The sequence below is a fragment of the Choloepus didactylus genome, chromosome 10 (genome assembly GCF_015220235.1).
Source record: "Choloepus didactylus isolate mChoDid1 chromosome 10, mChoDid1.pri, whole genome shotgun sequence".
In the NCBI taxonomy this organism is placed as follows: Eukaryota; Metazoa; Chordata; class Mammalia; order Pilosa; family Megalonychidae; genus Choloepus; species Choloepus didactylus.
Window position 1 is genome coordinate 129,322,282 of NC_051316.1, and position 21,865 is coordinate 129,344,146.

The 21,865-nt window shown below is 59.0% G+C and overlaps 1 protein-coding gene across 4 annotated transcripts in view; it reads left to right on the forward strand.

Moving 5' to 3' along the window:
- The window catches only part of VAV2 (vav guanine nucleotide exchange factor 2), a 207,282-nt gene that overhangs the window by 149,931 nt on the left and 35,486 nt on the right, over positions 1-21,865 (forward strand). For all 4 annotated transcript variants that reach the window (XM_037797375.1, XM_037797378.1, XM_037797377.1 and 1 more), the window contains exons 5-8: positions 11,723-11,825; positions 14,569-14,667; positions 16,276-16,344; positions 17,357-17,457. In XM_037797375.1, coding sequence (XP_037653303.1) covers positions 11,723-11,825; positions 14,569-14,667; positions 16,276-16,344; positions 17,357-17,457 — 372 coding nt within the window. The remainder of the gene's footprint in view (positions 1-11,722; positions 11,826-14,568; positions 14,668-16,275; positions 16,345-17,356; positions 17,458-21,865) is intronic.

Genomic DNA, 21,865 nt, shown 5'->3' on the forward strand with positions numbered 1-21,865 from the left:
GCCTTGGGAGCTCTTGCTGTTCTTGTAATGAAGGGTCTGGTGGTCCCGGCTCGTCTTCAGTGCCCCCCAGCCCGTGTGCCGTGTCCAGTTCCCACAACAACACTGCACAGTGGGTGGTCCAGCCCCCATTTTGTAGGTGAGGACACTAAGGCCCAGAGAGGTTATATGCCTTACCCAAGGTCACACAGCGCCCTTTACATGGCAAAAGGGGGTTTGAAACCCTGATCTGTCCATACAGCAGGCAGCCCAGGAGCTTCCGCTGGGCCCTTGTGATGCAGTGCCAGGTGTCCTCATGTGGTCTGGGAATGGGGAGCCCTTCTGCCACTTGGCAAGACTCCCTGGAGACTGGGGAGGGGCAAGGGGGTGGACCCTTCTGGCCCTTGGGGGTCTGGGCAGCCATGACCTTGTTAGATTTGCCCTTGAACGGCCTTGCAACCTTGGGTCCTGGCCCCCTCCTCCCAGGTTATGGTGAGGGTCTGCTCAGAGTGTGCGGGCCCAGCTCCCTGGAGTACAGAGCTTGTCTGTCTGTCATCTCACATGCTTCTTGGGGCCCTCAGATGCTCTCTGGCTTTCACCCCCACCCCAGGCTCCTGAAGATTAAACGGTGCAAACTGAGGCCAAAAAATGTCCAATCTGGTTTCCTAGTAACAAGTTGACGGTGGTGTGGTGTCCAGGCCAGAGGGGCAGGCACGGCCTGTCGGTGGCGTGTTTTATGTCCACCGTAACGTCCCGGCCTGCCCGAGGCAAGCGAGAGCAGCGTGCTGGCTTTTCTTTCTCCTGCCCCCGCTGTGGGGGAGCGGCGGGCCTCTCGAGCAGCTGACGTTTGGGAACAGAATCGGGGCAGCCGAGGCTCCCGAGGCTGGGGACACCGGGTCCCGGGCAGGGGGCATATGGGGGAATGTTTGCTGGTCCCTGGAGGATGGGGGCCCGTGCTTGGAGCCCCTCCTGCAAGATTTCAGGCTATTGTGAGGACAGAAATAATGGCTGGGATTTAGCATCTGTCAGCACAGCTGACTGCAGGGAAATAGGAGGAGCGTAGGAGGAGACGGGGAGCAGGGGAGGATCGGGGAGCACAGTGCGTGTACCCAGCCGGACGGGCCTTGGGGCTGCCACGGCCAGGTGAAGGGGCCTGGGCTTCGGCTGCTCCGGCCGTGGGCTTGTCCCTGGGGGCTCGTGTCTGGGGCTTTGTCCACACCCGTCCTTTCTGGGGCTGCCTGATGGGCAAACTGCAGGGGTCCGTCCCTATGTCTGGTCAGCGATGGGCGAATGTCGGGAATCCCTGGAGGCCACATGGCTGCTAGTGGCCCGATCAGGACCAGCTCCCAGAGCACTGAAATTTTTCTCTGGTTTTATATGTCTCAAAAAAATCTGTGCTATTTGGTGCCGACGACATCACAGGCCCCATGCTAAGCAACCTGTCCTTTGACCTCCCTCCTTGCCTCGGTGGGGCCACAGCAACCGCTTGTGGAGCACGATGGGATGCCAGGTTTGTGCCCTTGGGCCCGTACGTGACCTACACCGGGGCTGAGCCTTCCAAGTGAACTTGTGTGTTGGCGTTATCCTCACTTTACAGATGGGGAAACTGAGACTTGATTACAGACCTGGACACTGGCAGGGCGAAGAATCACACTCAGACTCCTCTGCTGCCTCCCCTCCAGGGGTCACGAGCAAGTGAGAGATTTGTGCTCCTGCCCCCAGAGAGAACCGTCACGTCCGTCCAGCCGGTTCTGCAGGCCTCACGGACGCGGCTGTTCTGGGGTCCGTGTTGACTGAGCCGCCATGGTGTGTGCAGCTCTGGAGCGGTGGGAGTGTCGGATTTGTCCACGAGGTGTAGCTTCTGGTAACTTGGAACTTGCCCGTGCATGTCTATCTCCTCGAGAGGCTGATTGTAAAGGAATCAGGTTACAATGAAAACAACCTAACAAGAGAGCAAAAATAAGCAAGTAGAATGGTGCTGGGGTGACTTGGATGGCACTTCAGGCTTTGCAGGGCCTCGGGGTCCTTTTTCAGGACTGCAGGAGGCTGGGCTAACTGCCCCCAAGCCCAGTGGAAGCCGTGGCCACCCTGCTCTTCCTGACAGGCCCCCATGCAGGGCACACTGGCCTGGCACCAACGCCGTGTGCCAGTCATAGCTAGATTCTCACCAGGCTTGTGATTTGTGAGCAGACAGACTGGGATTCTTGCACCAGTGCATCCACCTCCAGTCCTCGCACTACAGCCCTCAGGACACTTCTGGCCACCGACTGTCCATGCCACTCAGCGGCCCCCATTTATGCGTCCCTCCCCGCCAGGCCAGTGCCTTTTGTCCCCCCCACCCCCTGTCCATCTAACCGCCCATGGCTGTCTGATGTGCTGGGCCTGCTGTGTAGACATGAACCAGCCTGTCGAGGGGCCAGCCGGGGTGGGTGATACGCTGCTACCTCCCATGTGCGGGGACAGCACCTGCTGAGAAGGAGGGTTGTAGGGGAATTCAGGGCCCAGCGTTGGCCGAAGGAGAACTAGTTGGGAGCCGCACGTGTCAGTCGGGGCCAGTGACTCTGCAACAGTGTCTGCTCCCAGGATGTGTTCCTCACCGGAGACCGGGACCCAGTGCTCAACCGTGAGGTCCTTGAGGCGGGGTTGGCACCTGATCCGCCCGGCTCTCCGGAACCCAGCAAGTTTCCAGCACAGATCTGGTCTTAGGATAAGTATTAATGGAACCAATCAATTCCAGGAGTTATTTAATTGCTGAGTTTATCTTATTTACGCTTATTGTTTTAACAAATGTTTGGTTTCACTTTCCTAATTTTGTTTTCGTTAAAAAACATCCTTCCTTGAATTTCCTTTGTTTCCCTCTCTCCCATCGTTTGGAACATTTATGCTCTGAATTTTAGTTCTGCTACGTTAAGGGCCAAGTCATTTGTGTGAGCCCTTACTTCTCTGTGCCCGTTGACCTGAATTGAACTGCCCAGTCACGGGTCAGCTTTGTCTCTGGTCTATGTCCACCAGCTGTGAGGTGTAGTAAGGGCTGGAAGAGAACGTTTTCCGTGTGTCGGGTGCGGTCAGCGAAGAAGGGGTGGCTGTGAGGTCCTTGGAGCTCCATGACAAGGACCCGTAGAAGGAGGAAACTAAGAACGTTACAAGCAGGAAACTGATGAGTCACTTCCCCAGTTTTCAGTAGGCTTTGGATCACAGGCAGTTTGCAGAATGGATGGTGTCTGCATTTCTGAGATTTTTTTGTGTGTCCCGGGTGAAGATGCCAGCACACAGCTCTCCCTGTGGTGTTTCTGGCTTCCGTTTTATCATCAGTGCCCTGGGTGAATTAAGACCTGGATGGAAAACAGTGCATGAAAAATGGACCCCTGTGAATGAATGTACCTGTATTCACTGATTTAGAGGAAAGAAAGAGCCAGCTCAGGACATGGCAGTGAATGGGTGTGGGGTCACCCCCTGTAGTGTTGTCCCTTTGAGGGGTTCTGAGAGAGAGAAGCAGCTGTACCATCTCTTAGTGGGAGGAACTGAACACGGAGCGAGAAAGGCACTAACTATCTCTCTCAGCCTCAGTTTACACTTGTGCATAATGGGGTTGTTGAAAGGTTATAGTGATGTATTTAAGGAGGCCTGACTAAGTAGTGGCAGAGTAACTCGGTGAGACTAACTCTGTCATGTCCAATTATAAAACTGGATAGTAAAAATTATAAAACTGGAAAAATACATGGTACGTTATCTATATTAGTAGATAGGATAAGGATAATCCTGTCTTTATTCTATAATAATATAAATATAAATAAGCCTATTCAGAGGCACTGGAGTGGAATCAAATGCAGACAGAAACTGGAAGGGATGTGTCCTTCAGTGACGAGCTGATGAGATGTGAGAGATGGCGTCCACCTGGGACCCCCCTTCTATGCAGAAAGCCACGTGCTCGCTGGCTGTGGGCGTCTGAGGACAGAAACTGAGGCTGGGAGGACAGCCAGAGGGTTCAGATACAAATGCTGGAGTGGAGACGTCCTAACCCCTGCATACAAAGTCCCCCTAAATCCGTGACTGCCATTCAACTTCACACGCACGGGAAAGACCCTGAGGTTTCCAGAAACACAAAAAAAAAAACAAACAAAAAAACAAAGTTGCAGCTAGAAGCGGAATGAAACTGAGATTTCAGCTGCTGCCCACTGCAGGGAAGAGAGTGTTTAAAATTTGTGTAGCGCCAAGTTAACTGTCTTCTAGAAAAAATATTGTCTTTCAGGAGAAATAGCAGAATCCAGTCTTTAGAATATATCTCTCATTATTAATGTTCATTGTCCAATTTAAAAAACACACTAATCTTGCAAAGAAACAGGAAAAAATGAGTCATCCTCAAGAAAACAGAGTCAATGGAAACCAATCTTGAGATGACGCAGATATTGCAATGAACAGACAAGGACTTAAAAGCGACTTTTATAAAGACAGTCAGACTTTGGGGAAAATATGTGCCAAATGAATAGGCGGATGGGGGGGGGGGTGTTCTGGTTTGCTAATGCGGCTGTTATGCAAAATACCAGAAATGGATTGGCTTTTATAAAGAGGATTTAATAGGTTATAAATTTATAGTTCTAAGGCCATAAAAGTGTCCAAATTAAGGCATCAACAAGAAGATAACTTCACTGAAGAATGACTGATAGTGTCCAGAGAAACCTCTGTTAGCTGGGAAGGCACATGGCTGGCGTCTGCTCTAGGGTTATGGTTTCAAAACGGCTTTTTTCCAAAATGTCTCTGAGCTTGTCTGTTTTAGCTTCTCCACAGCAAACTCTGGGCTTGCATCTCCAAAGCAGTCAGCTCCCAAGTGTCTCTCCAGAATTCTATCTCAGCTGCAGCACTGAGCTCCTTTTGTCTGTGAGCTCTTGTAGGGCTCCAGTGATTTAATTAAGACCCACACTGAATGGGTGAGGTAACACTGCCATGGAAATATTCTAATCAAAGGTATTACCCACAACTGGGTGAGTCACATCTCCATGAAAACAATCAAGAGGTCATACCTCAATCAAAAAGATGAATAAATCTGCCCCCACAAGATTACATTAAAGAATGTGGCTTTTGGGGGGATATAATATATCCAAATCAGCACAGGGGGCCTCAGAAGAGAAGCAGAAACTGTAAAAAAAAAAAAAAAAAAAAAGGATCAAATGGAAATTCTAAAATTGAAAAGCACAGTAACTGAAATAAACAGTCCACTGGATGAGCTTAATGGAAGATGGGCAGTGGTAGATGGAAGGGTCAATGAACATTAAGATAGTTTAATAGAAGATATCTCAATCTAAATAACAGAGAGGGAGAAATCGAAGAAAAATGAAAGAGCCCCAAGCATGTGAGACAATACCAAGTGATCTAATGTAGGTGTAATTGGAGTCCCAGAAGAAAGAGAGGATGGGACAGAAGAAAATAATGACCCAAAACTTGCCAAATTCCAAAACCTCTACAATAAAGTTGTAAAATGTTGATGAGAGAACTTAAAGAAGGCCTAAATAGATGAAATTATATATGTTCATGGATCAGAGACCCATACTAAGGCGTTGCTTCTCCCCATGTTGAATTGTAGATTGAATACAGGGCCTATCAGAATCCAGCAGGCTTTTTTTAGATTGACAAGATGATTCTGAAGTTTATTTGGAAATGCAGAGGATCTTAGCTTAGCCTCAACCATCTTGGAAAGAACAAAGCTAGACAAGTTAATGCTATCTGACTTCAAGGCTTTCTATAAAGCTACAGTAATCAAGACAAAGTGGTGTTGGTGTAAGAATGGACACGTAGATGGGTGGAATAAGATTAAAGAGTTCCAAAATACACCCACACGTCTATGTTCAGTTGATTTTTGTCAGAGGGATCCAAGCAATTGAATGGGAAAAAGGAAGTTTTCAACAACTTGTTCTAGAAAAACTGGATGCCTGTGGGGGGAAAAAGCACCTCAGTTCCTACCTCACACCATACACAAAAATTATTTGAGATGGATCAGAGACCTAAACATAAAAGGTAAAACTATATAGCTTTAAGAAGAAAACAGAGGAGAAAATCTGTGACCTGGAAGGCCTTAGGTCACAAGGACTTCTTACAGAGGACATGAGGCATAGCAAGGACACCAAAGAAGAAAATTTCGGTAAATGAGGCTTCATCAAAATTAAAAGTGAATGCTCATCAAAAAATAATATGAAGAAAATGAGTATCCAAGCCAGAGACTGGGAAAAAATTTCACGAAACACGTTGGACAAAGGATTTATATCCAGAATATGTAAAGAACTCCTAGAACTCAATAAGACACAGGCAGGCAGTTTTTGTTTTTGTTTTTGTTTTTTTTTTTTTAATGGGCAAAAGTCTTGAACAGAGCTGTCACAAAGGAAGATAAACAAATGTCCAATGAATACATAGAAAACTCCTCAATCATTAGTCATCAGGGAAGTGCAAAATAAAACTGCAGTGACATTTCCCTACACACCCAGTGTGGTGGTTAAAATTAAAAAGACCGACAACAACAAGAGTTGACGAGGGTGGGAGCCTCTGGAGTTGGCACACATGGCTGGTGGGAATGTAAAATAGTACAGCGTCTTCAGGAAACTGTTTGGCAGTTTTTTGTTAAGTGAAACACACATGTACTCTCTGAGTCAGCAATTCCACTTCCAGATGTTTTTTCCAAAGAAATGAGAGCATATGAGCACAAGAGGGCTTGAGTTCTCGTAGCAGCTTTTGTTCCCCAAAACCCACCCTGGCGGCAACCGCCATGTCCATCCAAAGGAGACCAGCTAACAAACTGGTCTGGTCATACAGTGCTGACACTCAGCAGGGCACACAGAGCGAGCCACTGGTGTGAGCACCCACATGCGTGGCTCTCAGAGGCGTTATGTGGAGGAAGAGGAGCCAGATGCAAAAGCGGGCCTAAGGCCTGGTGCCGTCTGTGTGCAGGTCTAGAGCGGAAAACAGTAATCCCTGATGAAAATCAGAAGGGTGGTCGTTGATGTGATGGAGACACGAGGTGCACAAAATTATACAGCTCAGGGCGGGTTGTACACTTCAGTTTACGAAATCTTAATGGTAACTTTGTGAAAACCCTCTGTAGGGCATTTATTGAGCCCGGCAGCAGGCACACAGCAGGTGCTCTGTAGATGCAGACGTGGGCTAGACATGGCCGAGTCGTCCCGACCTGCAGATGGTCCGGGGAAGGGGTCAGTGGAGAAGGTCGGATGCCACCCCTTTCCCACACAGGCTCCGAAGCACCTTCCAGGTCCCCCTGCCCCAGGAAGCTCTGCCCACCAGCCCTCCCCGTCCTCTCCTTTCTGAGCAGGACCACAGCTCTGGTTTCGGTGCTGCTGGGTCCGGGTACTGCTCCAGCCCAAGATCTACAAGTGGCTCCTCGGGTTTCTGTGTCGCCCTCTGCCTGGTGGCGAGCGTGGCCCGTGCTGAAGCACGCAGGACCCGGAGGTGTGCGGCCAGAAGAGCGTCTCCCTCAAATCTCCAGCCCGTTCCCGACATCGTGGACCACGGCTCTCCCCCGTGCAGCGAAGATCCTCGGGTTTGTTGGGGAAAGGAAATGTGACGCCCCTAAGATCCTGGGCCATGGGCGGCCAGGGCTGCGTGGGGGCCGTGTTGGGACGATTCTGAGCTGGGCCGCCAGGGTCCGGCACCAGTTCATGATGTTGCCCACCGGCACAGGATGAGGAAGGCGGTTCCTCGCTGGCTGTTTGCCACCCCCACCCCGCGTGACCCGTCAGCCCCTTTCCAGGCCCGTTTTCAGGCGCTGGAATTCATGTGGTCAGCTTGGAAGGTTTAACACGCCACGTTCCCCTTCCTTTCCCCGTCATCCGAGTAAAAGCTGCTGACTGGTCGCTGCTGCTGAGCTGTCCAGTCCAGCAGCCTGGACACTGCCCCGTGGAGCCCTCGACGGGGCGTTGTCACCAGCCCCGCTCTGGTGCACGGCAGAGGTCTGGGGTGGCCGACACGTGCCGGGAAGACCCTCTGCTGTTTCTTGCTGGGTTCCAGGAACCCGGTGTGCACAGGGCAGGGGCTGTTTCCTTTGGGGGCAGCATACGGGGAGGCGGGACGGCCTGATTTGTGTCACCATGGGGGACAGCTTCCAGGGCGGTCCCCAGGCCGCCAAGGGGTCGCACCACCATGATGGGTCAGAAGATCCATGAGACGGCTTCCCTGCCTTCGGGCTCATTCCGAGGGGAGACTCCATTCCTCCTAGAGGCCGCCTTGCACCTCAGCTTCAGTAGCCACAGGCTCCCCACGGTGGAGGGGGGCGGGGTGGGACCTGGGCCCTTGCGGGCGCCCCCCACCCACTTGCTCTGCCAGGTCATTTGCTGTAAAATGGCCAGCACTGTCCACTGCCGAGGATTCTGTGACTCTGAAAAGAGCATGTGTCTTTGAAGTGCCCACCGCAGGGCCCGGTGCCCCGGGGGGGCTCATGGTGGGCGGCAGCTCATCACACGGCTGTCCTGGGGTCTCGGGTTGGCCCAGCACGGTGACCTCCGGACCCTGCCAGCTTCTCTCCTCTGGCCATGTCCAGTTCCTCCCACCTGAACAAGAAGCAAACGAACAATACAGATAAACATGTAACTAATTAATAAGTAATAAAAAATAAAGCAGCAACAACTTAGACCTGCCTTTAGAAACCTTCCAGCACTGATGGATTTTGGCAGCCGAATTGATGTTCCCCTTTGGGTTTTTTTTGGTATATGGTATTGAAAAGCGCCTGCATTCTGGGAACATTCTGCCCCTTCCGGTCCTTTCTGGAACGAGTCCGGACTGGGACCCCTCCCACGCCCGCCGGCTTGACCCTGTGGGGGACCCTGTGTGCCGGGTCCGCCCACCTCCGCCCTCCCACGGGGGCTGTGCTCGAGGCCTCCAGCCTTGGGGCCGTGGCACCTGCCTATAGCTGGCCCGGGAGGCCCCGCCCACTGCCCACCTGGCTGCCACTACCTGTCCTGGTCCCAACCGGACGTCCCCTCCCCAGGCCAGGCCGGTTCCTTGCTCCACGCTGCACCTGCTTATGAAGTTTGCCATCTCACTGCGTCTGGGACTCCTTGATAACCGTCTGACTCCCCCAGAAGACAGGGCTCCCCGGTGCCTGGAAAGGGCCAGCTACACGTCAGGCCTCCAGAGATGGGGCGAGTGCAGCCCTGGTGCCTTGAGAGACAGCCCCAAACCCCTATCCTTTCACCTCAGTCTGTAAGATGAGGTAAACCTGGTGGGGACGAGGGGGTGCCCCAGGCCCACGGCTGTGATGTGGGGTCAGACTGGTGAGGGGAGGCAGTCGAGGCAGCTCTTACACCCGGCGCCCCTAGACCAGGCTTGGGTTCCTGCCTGCAGGCTCACAGGTGCACCCCCGCTGCCTGCCAGGGGTTCAGGCCCAGCCGCTCGTGTGGACTTAACATATCTTAATTAAAACCCAGGAACGGTGCCAGGCGTCCAGAGCAAGTGGCCGGGGGCAGCCAGGCATCCAGGGCGCATCAGGGGTCATACGGCCAGTCCTGGATACTGCCTCCCACACCAGCGCCTCGGCCCCTGAGCACCGGCTCCCTGTCGGCAAAATGGGCCGGGCCACTTCCCACCTGGCCTCTGGCTTCGTCCGACCAGGCCGGGCAGCGGGGGGTCAGCCTGGGGGCAGCCGACACTCCTGAGGAGGTACCGGGCAGTTCCCCTCCTCCCTGGGACAGCTGGGCCCCCCCATATGCTCCTGAGCTAGAAAAGGGAGAAGTGCTGACTTCTAAACACAAACACAGGAGCGGTGAGTGCAGGTGTCCGTATCGTGGAGGGCTCCAGGGGCCGGCAACAGACCAGCCCCCAGGATCGCCCGGGCCAGTGGAGATGTGGCCTGCACCCCGAGCCTGGCAGAGAAGTCACGGGGTGCCCACATCAGGACCAGCGGGAAGTGGGGTGGGCCGAGCAGGCTTTCCCCGGGCCCTTCTGTGCTGGAAGTCGACAAAACAACGGATCCGTCTCTCGCGGTCCCTAGTGTCCTTCAGTCCTGGCCCTGCCCTCTCCGTCCCCGCAGCTTGCTGTCCCGCCCTTGCCCACAGTGGCCTGCCCAGTGAGCTGCCTGGTGCTGCCTCAAGGCCAGGGGACTGAGCCCACCCAGACCGTCCCTTCTGGAGGGGAGCCCGGTCACTTCCGCCTGCACGCAAATGCACATTCAGCTCACGCACACGCTTGTCCCCCTGGGGGAGGTCTCAGGGCTTTGGGGAGACCCCCTTGGGCAACAGTCGTCCCTTGGACACAAGTGGATTTTGAGTGAAACCCACCCCACCCCCCCAACCTAAACAGGGGCAGCGTGTGTTTAAGCTAGGCAAGGGATGGAGCTGGGCGGACGGGCTGCTGGAAACCTGTTCCTGAGCTCTGGGTGTCGTGTCTGCTCCCCCAGCCTCCCTTGTGTTCGTGGACCCCACCAGGCACCTTTGGACCTGGGATGGAGATACTTCCTCTCCCTGAGCCGAAAGCATGGGGGGCTGGCTCTGGTCTCCGGGGCCCTGAGGCGCAGCCCCCAGCAGAGCTCAACGCTCTGACTGGCCCGGGCCTTGGGGGGCTCCTGCCCCAGGCCCCAGGCAGAGCGACGTTCCCAGTGGGCGCGGTGGGATCTGCTGAGCTCCCCCTGTGTGTCCGCCTTGGGGTTCAGGGGTGCGTGGGCTTCCTGGGGCCACCAAGATCGCGTGCCACAGACGGGGGCTTAAACCTACAGGAACAGTTGCCTCCCAGCTCCGAGGCTCCGGGGGGTGCCCATCCCCACTGTCCTGGCGGTTGCTTGGCTCCTGGCTGCACCTGCCACCATCATCCTGGGCCATTTTCCCTCCAAGTTGGTCACAAGAACCTGTTTGCAAATAGGTGACAGCCCTGTGACTGGGAGGTAGTGGGTGGGGCCTGAACGTGTCTTTTGAGGGGATCGAGAAGGTGAGCTTAGTCCAGGGAGGAGACAAGCTCGTCAGCGGACACTTTATAGAGTAATCGGAAATGCGGTGAGAGGGACGTACGAAGTGTGAGAGCACGAGGGAGAGTTGAGTCCCGGGTCCCAGGCCAGGTGGGAATCCTGGAAGGCTCCTTGGAGGCGGTGGCACATGCAGGTCCCAGGTGGTCACTCGGGGTAGAATCGGGCCATGGTCATAAAGCTTCAGTGGGTTCTGCAGTGAGCACTGATCTCCTTGCGGCTCGTCTGGGTGGGAGCCTCACGAGCTCCCTGTCCTTCCTGGTCCCCCTCCTGACCACTGGCTTTGTGTGTGGGCCCCGCCACCCCGACCGTCCCCCAGGGCTGCAAGGTTGGGAGGACGCAGGGGCCGCGCTGGGGGTGGGTGGGTGGCCAGGTCAGGGGCGTGAGCACGGGAGGGGGGTTTTGGTCTGGAGGAGGTGCCCAGGCCCAGAATTGGCCAGACTCCCCTGGGCGAGGGTTTGGTTAACGCCGGCGTCTCTTTCCTGGGAGTCCCCGGCGGTTAGCGAAGATAAGGAGAAGCTGGGGCTTCACCACGGAGGGTTCCTCTTAACACATACGTCGAAGAGACAGCAGGCAAAGAGCAAGACGGCTCAACTCCCAGTTTGCACCCGGTCCCTTCCTCGGGAGACTGAGGCCGAGATGGGTGCGGGGATCCCCAAGCCCCAGGGCCTGGGTCCCCGGCCCCCTGCCCTCCGCAAGGCCCCGTGGCGGCTGCGTTCTCGTTGTGGACGGGCCCTGCAGCTCGGTCCAGGGTGGCTGGAGCCCCCGCCCCCTCTAACCCTTTCTCCTCTGTCCCAGCGAGCACGACCTGGGGGAGGACATCTATGACTGCGTCCCATGTGAGGATGAGGGTGACGACATCTACGAGGACATCATCAAGGTGGAGGTGCAGCAGCCCATGGTGAGCCTGTCCCCGGCCCCCAGGCCAGCGCTCCGAGCGGCCCTGGCATCTGAGCCCACCAAGGGCAGCCGTCGGGGTGCAGAGGGAGGCGGGAGTCCAGGGCCATGGCCTCCTCGGTGGGCATCCTGGTCTGCCGGGCACCTCTGTCCTATCGGAGGCCTGAGGAGATGCAGACGAGACCCGGTGGCCGTCAACACCTTTTGAAACGTGTTGCCCTGGAATCCTCCAAAGAGTTTTCGAGGTTCTTGGTCCTTCGTAGCTAGAGCACCTGAAATAGATGCCCCCCACTCAGCCCAGCACAGCGTTTATCCCTTTCTGCAAAGTGCGAGGAGACCCGTGTTAGCTCAGTTAGCCAGCTGTGTGTCTTTTCTGTTACAAGGATATTTATTTCCAAGCAGGCGTTGCCTAATAATCTTTTGGACGCCAGCTCGTGCCAGTGTGGGTTTATCGCCAACAGCTGCTGAGCGGAAGGTGATGGGCCGGCCGGGCCGGTGGGGAGGGGATTGCCAGGGGAGTAAGCTGCAGCCCCTCAGGCCCCGAGCGTTCCAGGCCCTCCCGGGTGCCCACAGTGCCACCTGCCAGCCGTGCCATCCCCGTGATGCCGTTGGCTTTCTCTGAAGAAAACGGGAGTTTTCTCAAAAAGCACATTTCAGTATTTTCCTTTGGTGTGGCGAGAGCCAGCTGGTGGTGGGGAGACAAAAGCTGGGGGAAGCGGTCCCTGAGGAGGCCGTCCATGGGGCCCTTTCCACTCCGTGCCCTGCGAGAGGCCGTGTCCCGTGGGGTCCTCACTCTGCTGCCGTGGACAGGGGCATCTCTCTGCCCTGCAGCGTCTGAAGGAGGGGTGCACTCTGGAGAGGAGAGGGTTTTCGGGGAGCCGGCAGACCTGTGGGTCTGTGAGCCCAGGGTCCAGCCCGTTGCCGAGCCCATACTCCCCAGGGGCCCTAGTCATGGGGCTGCTCCTGAGCCTTCCGTCCTGCCAGTAGGGGGGCGGGACACCCACACTGGCTCCCCAGAGCTGACGCACCCATCAAAGCCTGTGGAGCCTTTTGGTTTTGGCAGTGAACTCAGATTGGGGCCCCCTTTATCTCCCAAGTCCTTAGAAAGCTGGGTGTCCCGAGGATGAAGGAAGGGATGGGGTGCAATGGCCGATGAGTGGCTCAAAGGACCTGCCCTCCCCATCATGTAATTCCCCGGACACGCCCAGTGGGCCTGGCTCTCCGCTGGCCCCAAGAGCAGTGCTTTCTCGCTGCTGACGGTCTCCGTGCCCCTGGGGTTTACGTGCAGAACCTGCTGGGCTGTGGTCTGTGTCCCTGGACGAGCCGGCAGCCCCCGGCCCCACTCCGCAGCGCCCTGTGCTGGGGGCTGGGGGAGAGCTGTCAGTCGACCCAGCGGGGGTCTCCTGCTTTGTCAGTGGCTCCTTTAGAGGAAGCCTCCCTTGTTGGGCCCGGAATAACCTGAGTGGTCCCAGTGGGAGGCGATGGGGTGGCGACTTTTCCAAAGAAGATGAAGCTGGAGCTCAGATACAGGAAGACGGGCCATGGGGGCCCATGTCCCCGCTGTCCCCCACCCCAGCCATCCCACCTGGCCAGGCCAACACCTGGGCCTGCGGGCAGGCGAAGGTCTGTGGTGTGGTTTCTCCTGCTGTCGGCTCAGTGTGGGGCAAATGTCTCTAACTGTGCAAGCGCAGCTTGAAACAGCAAAGTCAACTAATCAATCCCTTCTTGATTTCTTTCCATGCTCTCAGATTAGATACATGCAGGTAAGTAAGTGGCAGGTGGAGGGGCTGGGGCTCCTGGCTCCCGTGGGCATGCTCCGTCCCGCTGGCACCAACCCCTCGGCCTTTTGGGGCGGTCTCAGACTTCTAGAAAACTCGGGGTCCTGTCTCTCGGGAGGCATCGTCATGCATCACCGTTTTTACCCAGTTTGGGGGTATTGTGGACCCCCAGGACCTCCCCATGAAGGCCGCAGAGTAACATGCAGCCCTCAGGCTGGGCAGGCCTTGGGCTTGGATGGGAGACGGGGTGGGGCAGGCACCTGCCCAGCCCCGGCCCTGGGGTCCTGCCCCCATGATGTCCTGCCTGGGAGAGCCGAGGCCCCAGCTGACTCACATGGGACCCTCGGGTGCTTCTTAGAGGACAGGGGCTCTGTGGCCCATGACACAAACCCGCTTTCCCAGGGCCCCGCGGCTGGTAAGGCCTCTCAGCCTCAAAGAAATTGAGAGTTTCCAGAAAACCCACAGGGCTCCGCACTTTGGCTCCCACCGCTCACCTCACCCAGCCCTGTGGCTGTGCAGTCTCTGGGTTGTCAGGCCCAGCCCTGGCCTCGTGTCCCTGGAGGGGGAGCCCTGGGGACCCTGGGGCGTGTGTCAGCATCGCTAGCTGTAGCCGGGTGCGGTCAGTGAGCACGCAGCAGGTGCTGGATGGTGTCAGACCTCGCGGCTGGGGCAGCGTGGCCTCTGCTTCCCTCCCCCTCCTGGTGAGGGACTGGGATTCGGAATTGGTCACGGAGAGAGGACAAGAGCTGGGAGTGTAGAAACCCCCACCTCTCTGTTCGGGCAGACCAGCTCGCAGCTGGGGTCACACCCCTCCCCGTGCCTCGGTTTCCCCATCTCCAAAGCAGATGGGAAGGGGCTGGACCTTCCTGTCCCCTGCCTGGCTCCACCGTCTCATACCCGGTGGCTGCACACCTGAGCAGGACCCGGCAGAGGATGTGCGTCCTGACGCGGGCCGTGTCGTTTCTCTAGAAAATGGGCATGACAGAGGACGACAAGAGGAACTGCTGCTTGCTGGAGATCCAGGAGACTGAGGCCAAGTACTACCGGACCCTGGAGGACATCGAGAAGGTGAGGCTGGGCCTCGGCCCGTGGGCACGCGGGGCCAGGGGCAGGAGGGAGGGGCACGTGTCCCCTCGCAGCCCCTTCCTCGACCGCCCACCCCGCCCCCACTCAGCCTGCCCGCCTCTGAGCCCACAGCAGACCACGTCCCTGTCCTCCCGTTGCGGCGCTGCCATGCTGGAACATGCCCTCGAAGCCGGGCGCTGAGCTGAGCTCCGTCTGTGTACTCGTCCGTGATTCTCTGAGCCGGGGGACACAGGGCAAACCGTCCTGCCCCCCTGCGCTCAGCCTGCTCCTCTGAAGTGAGAGGCGGCTCGTGCCCACCTCCGGGGTCGAGTGCCCTGTGCCCCGGAAGGCGGACGGCACCTCGTAACGTGAGCAGGGTCCCTCCAGTGACGTCTCCTCTCCCCCCTGGCCTGCTGAGCGCATAGGGGCTGCGGAGACGCCTTCTCGGGCCCCTCCTCACCCCACCCTGGCCCCCGTGGGCCGCAGGGCATGGCCAGGTCACGTTGTCCTGGCCCTCGTGCAGCCTGCATGCCTGCAGCCGGTGCTTGCTGAGGGGAGAACGACATTGTTTTGAAGACAGGATCTTGCTGGCTTTCTTTGGTTGCTGTGGGGCTGAGGGAGGCCATGACGGGGAGGTCCAAAAGGCTCCTCGGTGTCTGGGACTTTGGGTGCCAGCCAGGAGCCCCAGGAGGCTTGCTTAGCCCCAGGCCCCTGACTGGCGTTTCCTTTCTTGCCCAGGGGTGGCACTCCGTTCCCCTCCCTGCCCGGCCTCCCCCACCTGGCTCGGGCCCATGGGAGCCTCGCTCTGGGTCGCCTCTTTCCGGGGGTGCTGAGGCCTCTGCCCCTCTCCATGCAGGCACCAGTGGGCTCAGGTGGCCTTTGGTGAGGGGACGTGGAGTGGGCGAGCAGGGCCGGTGCTAGGGGCTCCGCAGGGATAATCCCTCGTGGAACCCCCAGCCAGACGAGGTGGGGTTGCTAAGCCCCCTTCACCTGGGAGGAAACTGAGAGCCCAGGTCAGCCCCTCCTCAGCATGAGAAACGCCACTTGGCCACTTTCCTGTGGACAGTTTTCTCCGCGGCCACTGGGCAAGCAGAGACCTCCCCGCACGGCCTCACAGCTCAGCCCCCGAAGACGCTGGGGGCCAGGGAGCAGGACTCGGGCAACTCCAAGTGCTCCAGGCCCCGACGCTCAGCTTTCTGGGCTTGGAGAGCGTCCCTGGGCAGCGGTTTTGGGGCCGTGCTCCGGAGCAAGTGCTAGAGCCAGGCGTCTGCCGGGCATCCTGGCTCTGCTCTGTCCAGTGCGAGGCCCTGGGGCGGTGCCCAGCCCTCCTGGGCCTTGGTTCCCTCATCGTGGACCCCCTCTCAGAGGTGCCTAGGGTGGACGCCCCCCTGTGAAAGGCACCCAGGCATCTCTGCTGCCGTCACGGGCACGCGGGTCACTTCTGAGCTTGTCTCCGTGGCCGCAGCGTGAAAGGTTGTGCACGTCAGTTCTTAGAAACATGTAGTCTCTGCCCCTTGAGCCCCTTGACAGGAAGCCCCTGACCTTGGCGGTTGTCCAGGCGGCCCCCCCACCCCTCCTGGCCAAGGCGGCAGTGACGGCTTTTTCTTCTAGAACTACATGAGCCCACTGAGGCCGGTGCTGAGCCCCGGGGACATTGCCGCCATCTTCATCAACCTGGAGGTGAGTGCCCAGCGAGACGACACTGGCCGGGGTAGGCTGGGGGTCTCTGTTGGTTACGCTCCCGCGGTTCCGGCTTCAGGGTAACTTGTGGTTGACAGGCAGGAGGAGGCGTGACCGTCTCCCCAGGCTCGTGTCCCTGGGTGCAGCGTGCCACGTGCTCTCCCTTCCACTCACCGAGCCATCTGGCAGGTGGCCCAGTCACGCACACCCCTCGGGGGAGGCCCTGAAGGCCCCGAGGCTGCTCTGTGGGGTTTGGGTCCCTGCGAGCGGGCTGCCCTTGCCTGCTAGTGACGTCCGGGAGCCGCTGCAGGGTGAGACTCGCCGTGTGCTCGGGGAGCCAGGCTGGTTCTGCACGAGGCCCGAGACTCTGCGCTGAGGGGTTCCCCTGGGTACACGCTGGCCCCTGGTGGGGTGTCAGGACCCTGCTGATGCGGGCGGCTCTGTCCCCTCCCTCAGCCTAGGGTCCCTTGAGGTGTGGGCACTGGTCTCGCCCTCCAGAGCTGCCCGCTGCCCGTGCCCTCCACCTGGAGCTCCTCCCACGGACAGGAGGGTGGCTGGGAGTGGGGTGGAGGCTCAGCGTGCTGCCCATTGGCCCCATCTCAGGCGAGGCAGCACCTGTGTCCCGGGCCTGAGGCTCTGGCCCTGCCCTGCAGACCACTCCCCACACTGCACTGACTGCGTCTCTACTCCGGCCCGTGGCACAGTGTGGTTATAGGGGGCGGTCTGAGGATAGCCCCCCTGCCCCGTCACGTGCTGCCCCATTCCAGCTCCACAGCCTGCCCGGGGCTGGCCCCGGCGTGTCCCCATGGGCCAGTGCGAGCAGATGTGCGAGGGGCCTTCGGTGTGCTCGGTGAGCCATCTCCGCGGGACCCTCTGGCCCCCTTACACCTGGAATTTGAGCGCCACGGGGCGCACCTGCCAGGAAAGCCCTTACCGACCCGAAGGGCTGCAGGGTTGCCTTCCGGGAGCAGGTGCCCCTGCCTGAGGTTTGCTCGTTGCTCTCTCGCCTCAGGACCTAATCAAGGTGCACCACAGCTTCCTCCGGGCCATCGACGTGTCCATGATGGCGGGCGGCAGCTCTCTGGCCAAGGTCTTCCTCGACTTCAAGGAGAGGTGAGGGGTGGGCCGGGACGCGGCTGGGGCAGGGGTGGCAGAGGGCGGGAGGCTCAGGCCCAGGGCGTGGCTCTCGCGGTGCAGCGTCCCAGGGCGGGTCACCGTCCTCCATGGACGTCTGCCCTCACTCGTAAACCACCCCACCCCCATCGCAGCCGCCCCGAGACCAATCGGGGCGGCCTGGAGAGACGCCCCCAGGCGTGGTTTGGAGGTGAGGGGCCTCCACCGTGGGTCTCAGCTGCTGCGTCCACTGTGTGCCTGGTCGTGGGGAACCGGCTGCTCCCCGGAACGCTCCACCTTGGCAGGGATTTGGGGTGCACGTGGGTGCTGTGTGGGTGGAAGCTAGAACCCCACCTGCTCCCTGTAGGTGCAGCAAGGGGCTTCGAGATTGTGGGGCAATGTGGTGCCTTGAGGTGAAGACAGTGGCACCGCCAGGAGCCAGGTCTCCGGGGCCTGGGGCTGGCCATGTTCGCGCCCTGCCACCGCCTGGCAGGTGGCACTGAGCCTCGCTGTCCCCACCTTCAGCCAGGAACACGGGCGCATCTGTGCCATGAGGGGCTTGTGAGGGTGGACGGGGCAGCCTGTGCAGCCCAGACCCATAGTTCACTCAGCCGAAGGCTGCCTGGGCAGGAGGCGGGCGGGGGGAGAGGCCTCCAGGGTCCAGGGGTCCCACGGGGCAGGAATGGCGGTATGGCCGAGGGGCAGGGGGCTCTCCACCCTCCCCCGGGAACCCCCACATCTGGCCCCCAGGCTCAGCCTTCAGCCTCTGCCCGAGCCCAGTTGGCCTTTGAACCAGGCCAGGCCACCAGCCTTCCAGGCCCCAGCCGTGCGTCCTCAGGCCCCCCACGGCCCCTGCTTTCTCCAGGGAACGAGGTCTCTCCTGCCTTCCAGGATTGCCGTAGGGGGTGACGTGTCTGTGCACGTCACCCACAGGTTGCTCTGTCATTCGGCTGAGTGGAGGGGTCTGGGGTCTCCGGGCCTCTCTGTCAGGTTAGTTTGGGGGTTGGCTGGGGAAAGGGTAGATGTGTCTCGTCAGCATTCCCTGCAGAATAGCGTGGCTCTGTTGTCCAGTGCTCCAGCCCCTCTCCCTCCAAGGGCCTGACGTTCGTTCGCTGAGTGGCTTTCCCAGCATTTATAGAGCACCTGCTGTGTGCGGCTCCTGGGCTCAGGGACTCTGCGGATGCACACAACAGGCCCCGGCTCTCACGGGATGGGGGAGACACGAGGGACGAATCAAGAGACCCACAAAGCAATCATGGGTTGAGGACGTGGGTGGGGAGTGCCAGTTCTGGAAAGCAGGGGATGAGGGGCAGGAGCAAGTGAAGAGGAAGGGGGTCCAGGATGTAACTGGAGATTTCCGCAGGGGTCTTGTGGGCCAAGGTAAGGGTTTAGCTTCTTTTTCTGAGGGCAGAAGGAAGCTCCTGATGGATTGCAATGGCAGCATCCTGGCAGCTCATCGCTCATGAAGGGCAGACGGCATTCAGATGGTACGACAGGTGCAGGGTGGGAGATGACAGTCACCTCCCTCTGTTGGGAGGTTATACTTCCGTTGATGCAGCCGTGGACACAGACGGGGCAGCAGCTCCTCCTGGCCTTACCCTGTGGGCCCAAAGTGGACCTCCCCACCCACCCCACACACAGGGGCCTGGGTCGTGGATAGGGTTTGCCTTTGGCAGCTCTGACACGGCTGTCACCTGGGGCTGGGGCTGGCCGAGCTGGGCCTAGGTGGACGTGGGGCAGAAAACTAGCCGGGGCCAGCCGTGGGGAGCAGGTGAGGGACCCGCTTCTAAGAGGAAGTCGCTGTGGAGCTCTGCGCTGCTGCTCTCAGAGACGAGACTAGGATTGAAGGTGAGCCCCCACCCCACCCACGGAAACATCTAGGATCTCTTTGATTGTTTGGAGACAAGGTTCTAAGACAGGTGGGCCTTGGCGCTCTGCGACTTCTGTTACAAAGTCCCTTGGCCGTGGCTTCCACGGCACAGGGCCCGGGGGTCCGGGGAGGCCTTTTACTGTCAGAGCCCCAAGCTCGGCGACTCCAAGGCACAGCCTGCAGGGCTGCAGAGCCCCCCACTCCCTTTAGCCTTCTAAAGCCCCCGTGGTGTTTACCCGGCTGCCTCCTCTGGTGGAACCGTCCCGGGGACACTGAACTGGAAAGGCCTTTTGTCGCTGCTCGATCCAGTCCCCAGTCCCCAGAGGGAGAAATAGGGGAAAGGAGGGGCGGCCACCTGGCAGGGGTCCCGAGTGAGTGACCGAGCCCACAGTTCGAGTCCCACATGGCCCACCCTGGCCCCACCCCGGCATCCTGAGAATTTGGGGTTCTGTCCATGCAGACATGGACGTGATGCAAGGAGAGGTGGTGAGAGCAGAGCCTTTCCCTCAGACAGGCTGGGGCTCCCTAAAGTGTTAACTAACACAGCTCTCCCGCAGGTAGCTACTGAGCACGTCCCAGGTTCTTATTCTCGTTAGTGAAGGAGCTGGTGGGTGGGGACACTCGTTTGAACGAGGCTAGAAGATACCAGAACCTGCGGTCGGTGGGAGAGAGGCTGAAGATGGCACCGATGGCAGACGCAAAACTGGTTAATGGTCTCCGGGTGGTACCCTGGAAACTTTGGGGATCTCCATCGGGGCAGAAATTTCCAACTGTGTGAGCCTCCTTCTGGGCAGTTGCCTTCCCCAGGGCCTCAGCTCGCCCCGGGCAGGCTCGCGTCCCACGGAGCTCTGGGGAAGCCTGAGCACGTGACGTCGGGACTTTGTGCCTTGTTTCCATGGGTTTAAATGGCTTTAGCAATAGCAGAGGTTTGTGGTTAAAACGAGGACCTGTCCACTCTCTCGCATCCTTCTATGGCTTCCCCGACAGGCTTAGGACTCACCGTTGGCTTCTCTGGGTTTTCGAGGCAACGCCTGGCCTCGTCTTGTTGGTCTCCGTGGCTATCCCTGCCTGGTGCTGCCTCGAGCTGGTCAGTGGGGTCCCGGGCTGTCCTGGACTTAGCGGGAGGGGAGCCTGCCTTGGGGGACCCTCGCTGTGGGGTCTGGAGAGCCCTGGCCTTGGAGGCCGCATGGACTTGCCTTGAAGTTGGCCCTGCCGCTCAGCTGCAGAATGACCCTGCAAGCCTCCAGGTGACGGGGTCCTGGGGAGGCGTGAGGCCCTGGGGCGAGACTCAGAGCTCGGAGAGCCGGGGCGCAGCGCCTCTCTCCTCCTGGGGGCCCAGCCAACCTGGGGCAGACCTCTGCCCTGCTGCTCCCCGACCCGTCTCGGGGCATTGGCATCCGGCCCTGTGGGAATGGGGAGGGGAGGGGAGGTTAGGCAGGGTTTTGAGGGATGAGTAGGAGTTGGCCAGTGGCGAGGGGCAAAGTGTGGTGGCTGAGGAGACAGGCAGCCTTCCTGCAGCCTACTTGTGGGGTCCAGTGGGGGGGGGGGGGCGGTACCAGAGAAGCAGGCTTGGGGCCCTCCCGGCTGCACAGGGCTTGCGTCTAAGTGCCCTGGGTGAACTGAAATCTAAAGGCAAGCTGGTCAGGCCCTGGCCGCCTGCAGAGCCACCTGCTGTGGCGATTAGGGCCAGGTCTTCAGGGCAGAGGGCGGCCGAAGGAGAGTGGGTGTGAGGGTGGCAGTGCAGACCCCACCCCCGCAGGGATGTCCCTGGGGGCTGGCGCCCAGACCACCACCCCTGGAATCAGTCCCAGGGATTTTCTTCAAATCCTTGTTTAGAGCAGTTGCTGACAAATTTCTGAGCTGGTGGCCCTGCTGGTGCCGGCGCAGCCTCCGGCAGCCTTGCGTCGGGTCGCGGAGAGCGTCTTGTCTGTTTGGACCCCTGAGCCCGCTTCCCCAGGACGGGTGAGGAGGCTCGTTCTCCGAGGGGCCTGGGACCCCCGGGCGGCTTGAGTTCCTGGCTGCTCTGGTCCAGTGTGGGCAGACGGGGCCGGCTCTGGGGCTGTGTCTCCCACACCCCAGGTGCCCGTCCTCGGGGGCAGGGAGAGCCGCAGAGCCCTGAGTGAGGCCAGAGGGTCCTGGGCCCGGGGCTCACTCCGCGCGTCTCCACGCCAGCCAGTAGCCTCTTCAGCTTCCCTTTCTCGCCATCTCCTCCTTTCCAGAAGCTTCTGCTCAAGTGTAAAAAGGGAAAAGGGGACAGAAAGAACACCCTTCCCCTTGACTTTCAGAGATGATGGATTTAAATGAACTTTTTTATTAAACTTCTCAGTAACAGTTTCATTTCAGTCAAAACCAGGGCTCAGTTCTCATGCAGGTCGGAATGTTCCCACTCCCCAGGGGAGTCCTGGGCGCTTTGTAGGGAGGGGACGCGTCCCCAGGGGACACCTGGAGCCCTGCCCTGTCTGTGGCATGGGACTTGGTGTCCACGATGGGGACGCGTCCCCAGGGGACACCTGGAGCCCTGCCCTGTCTGTGGACATG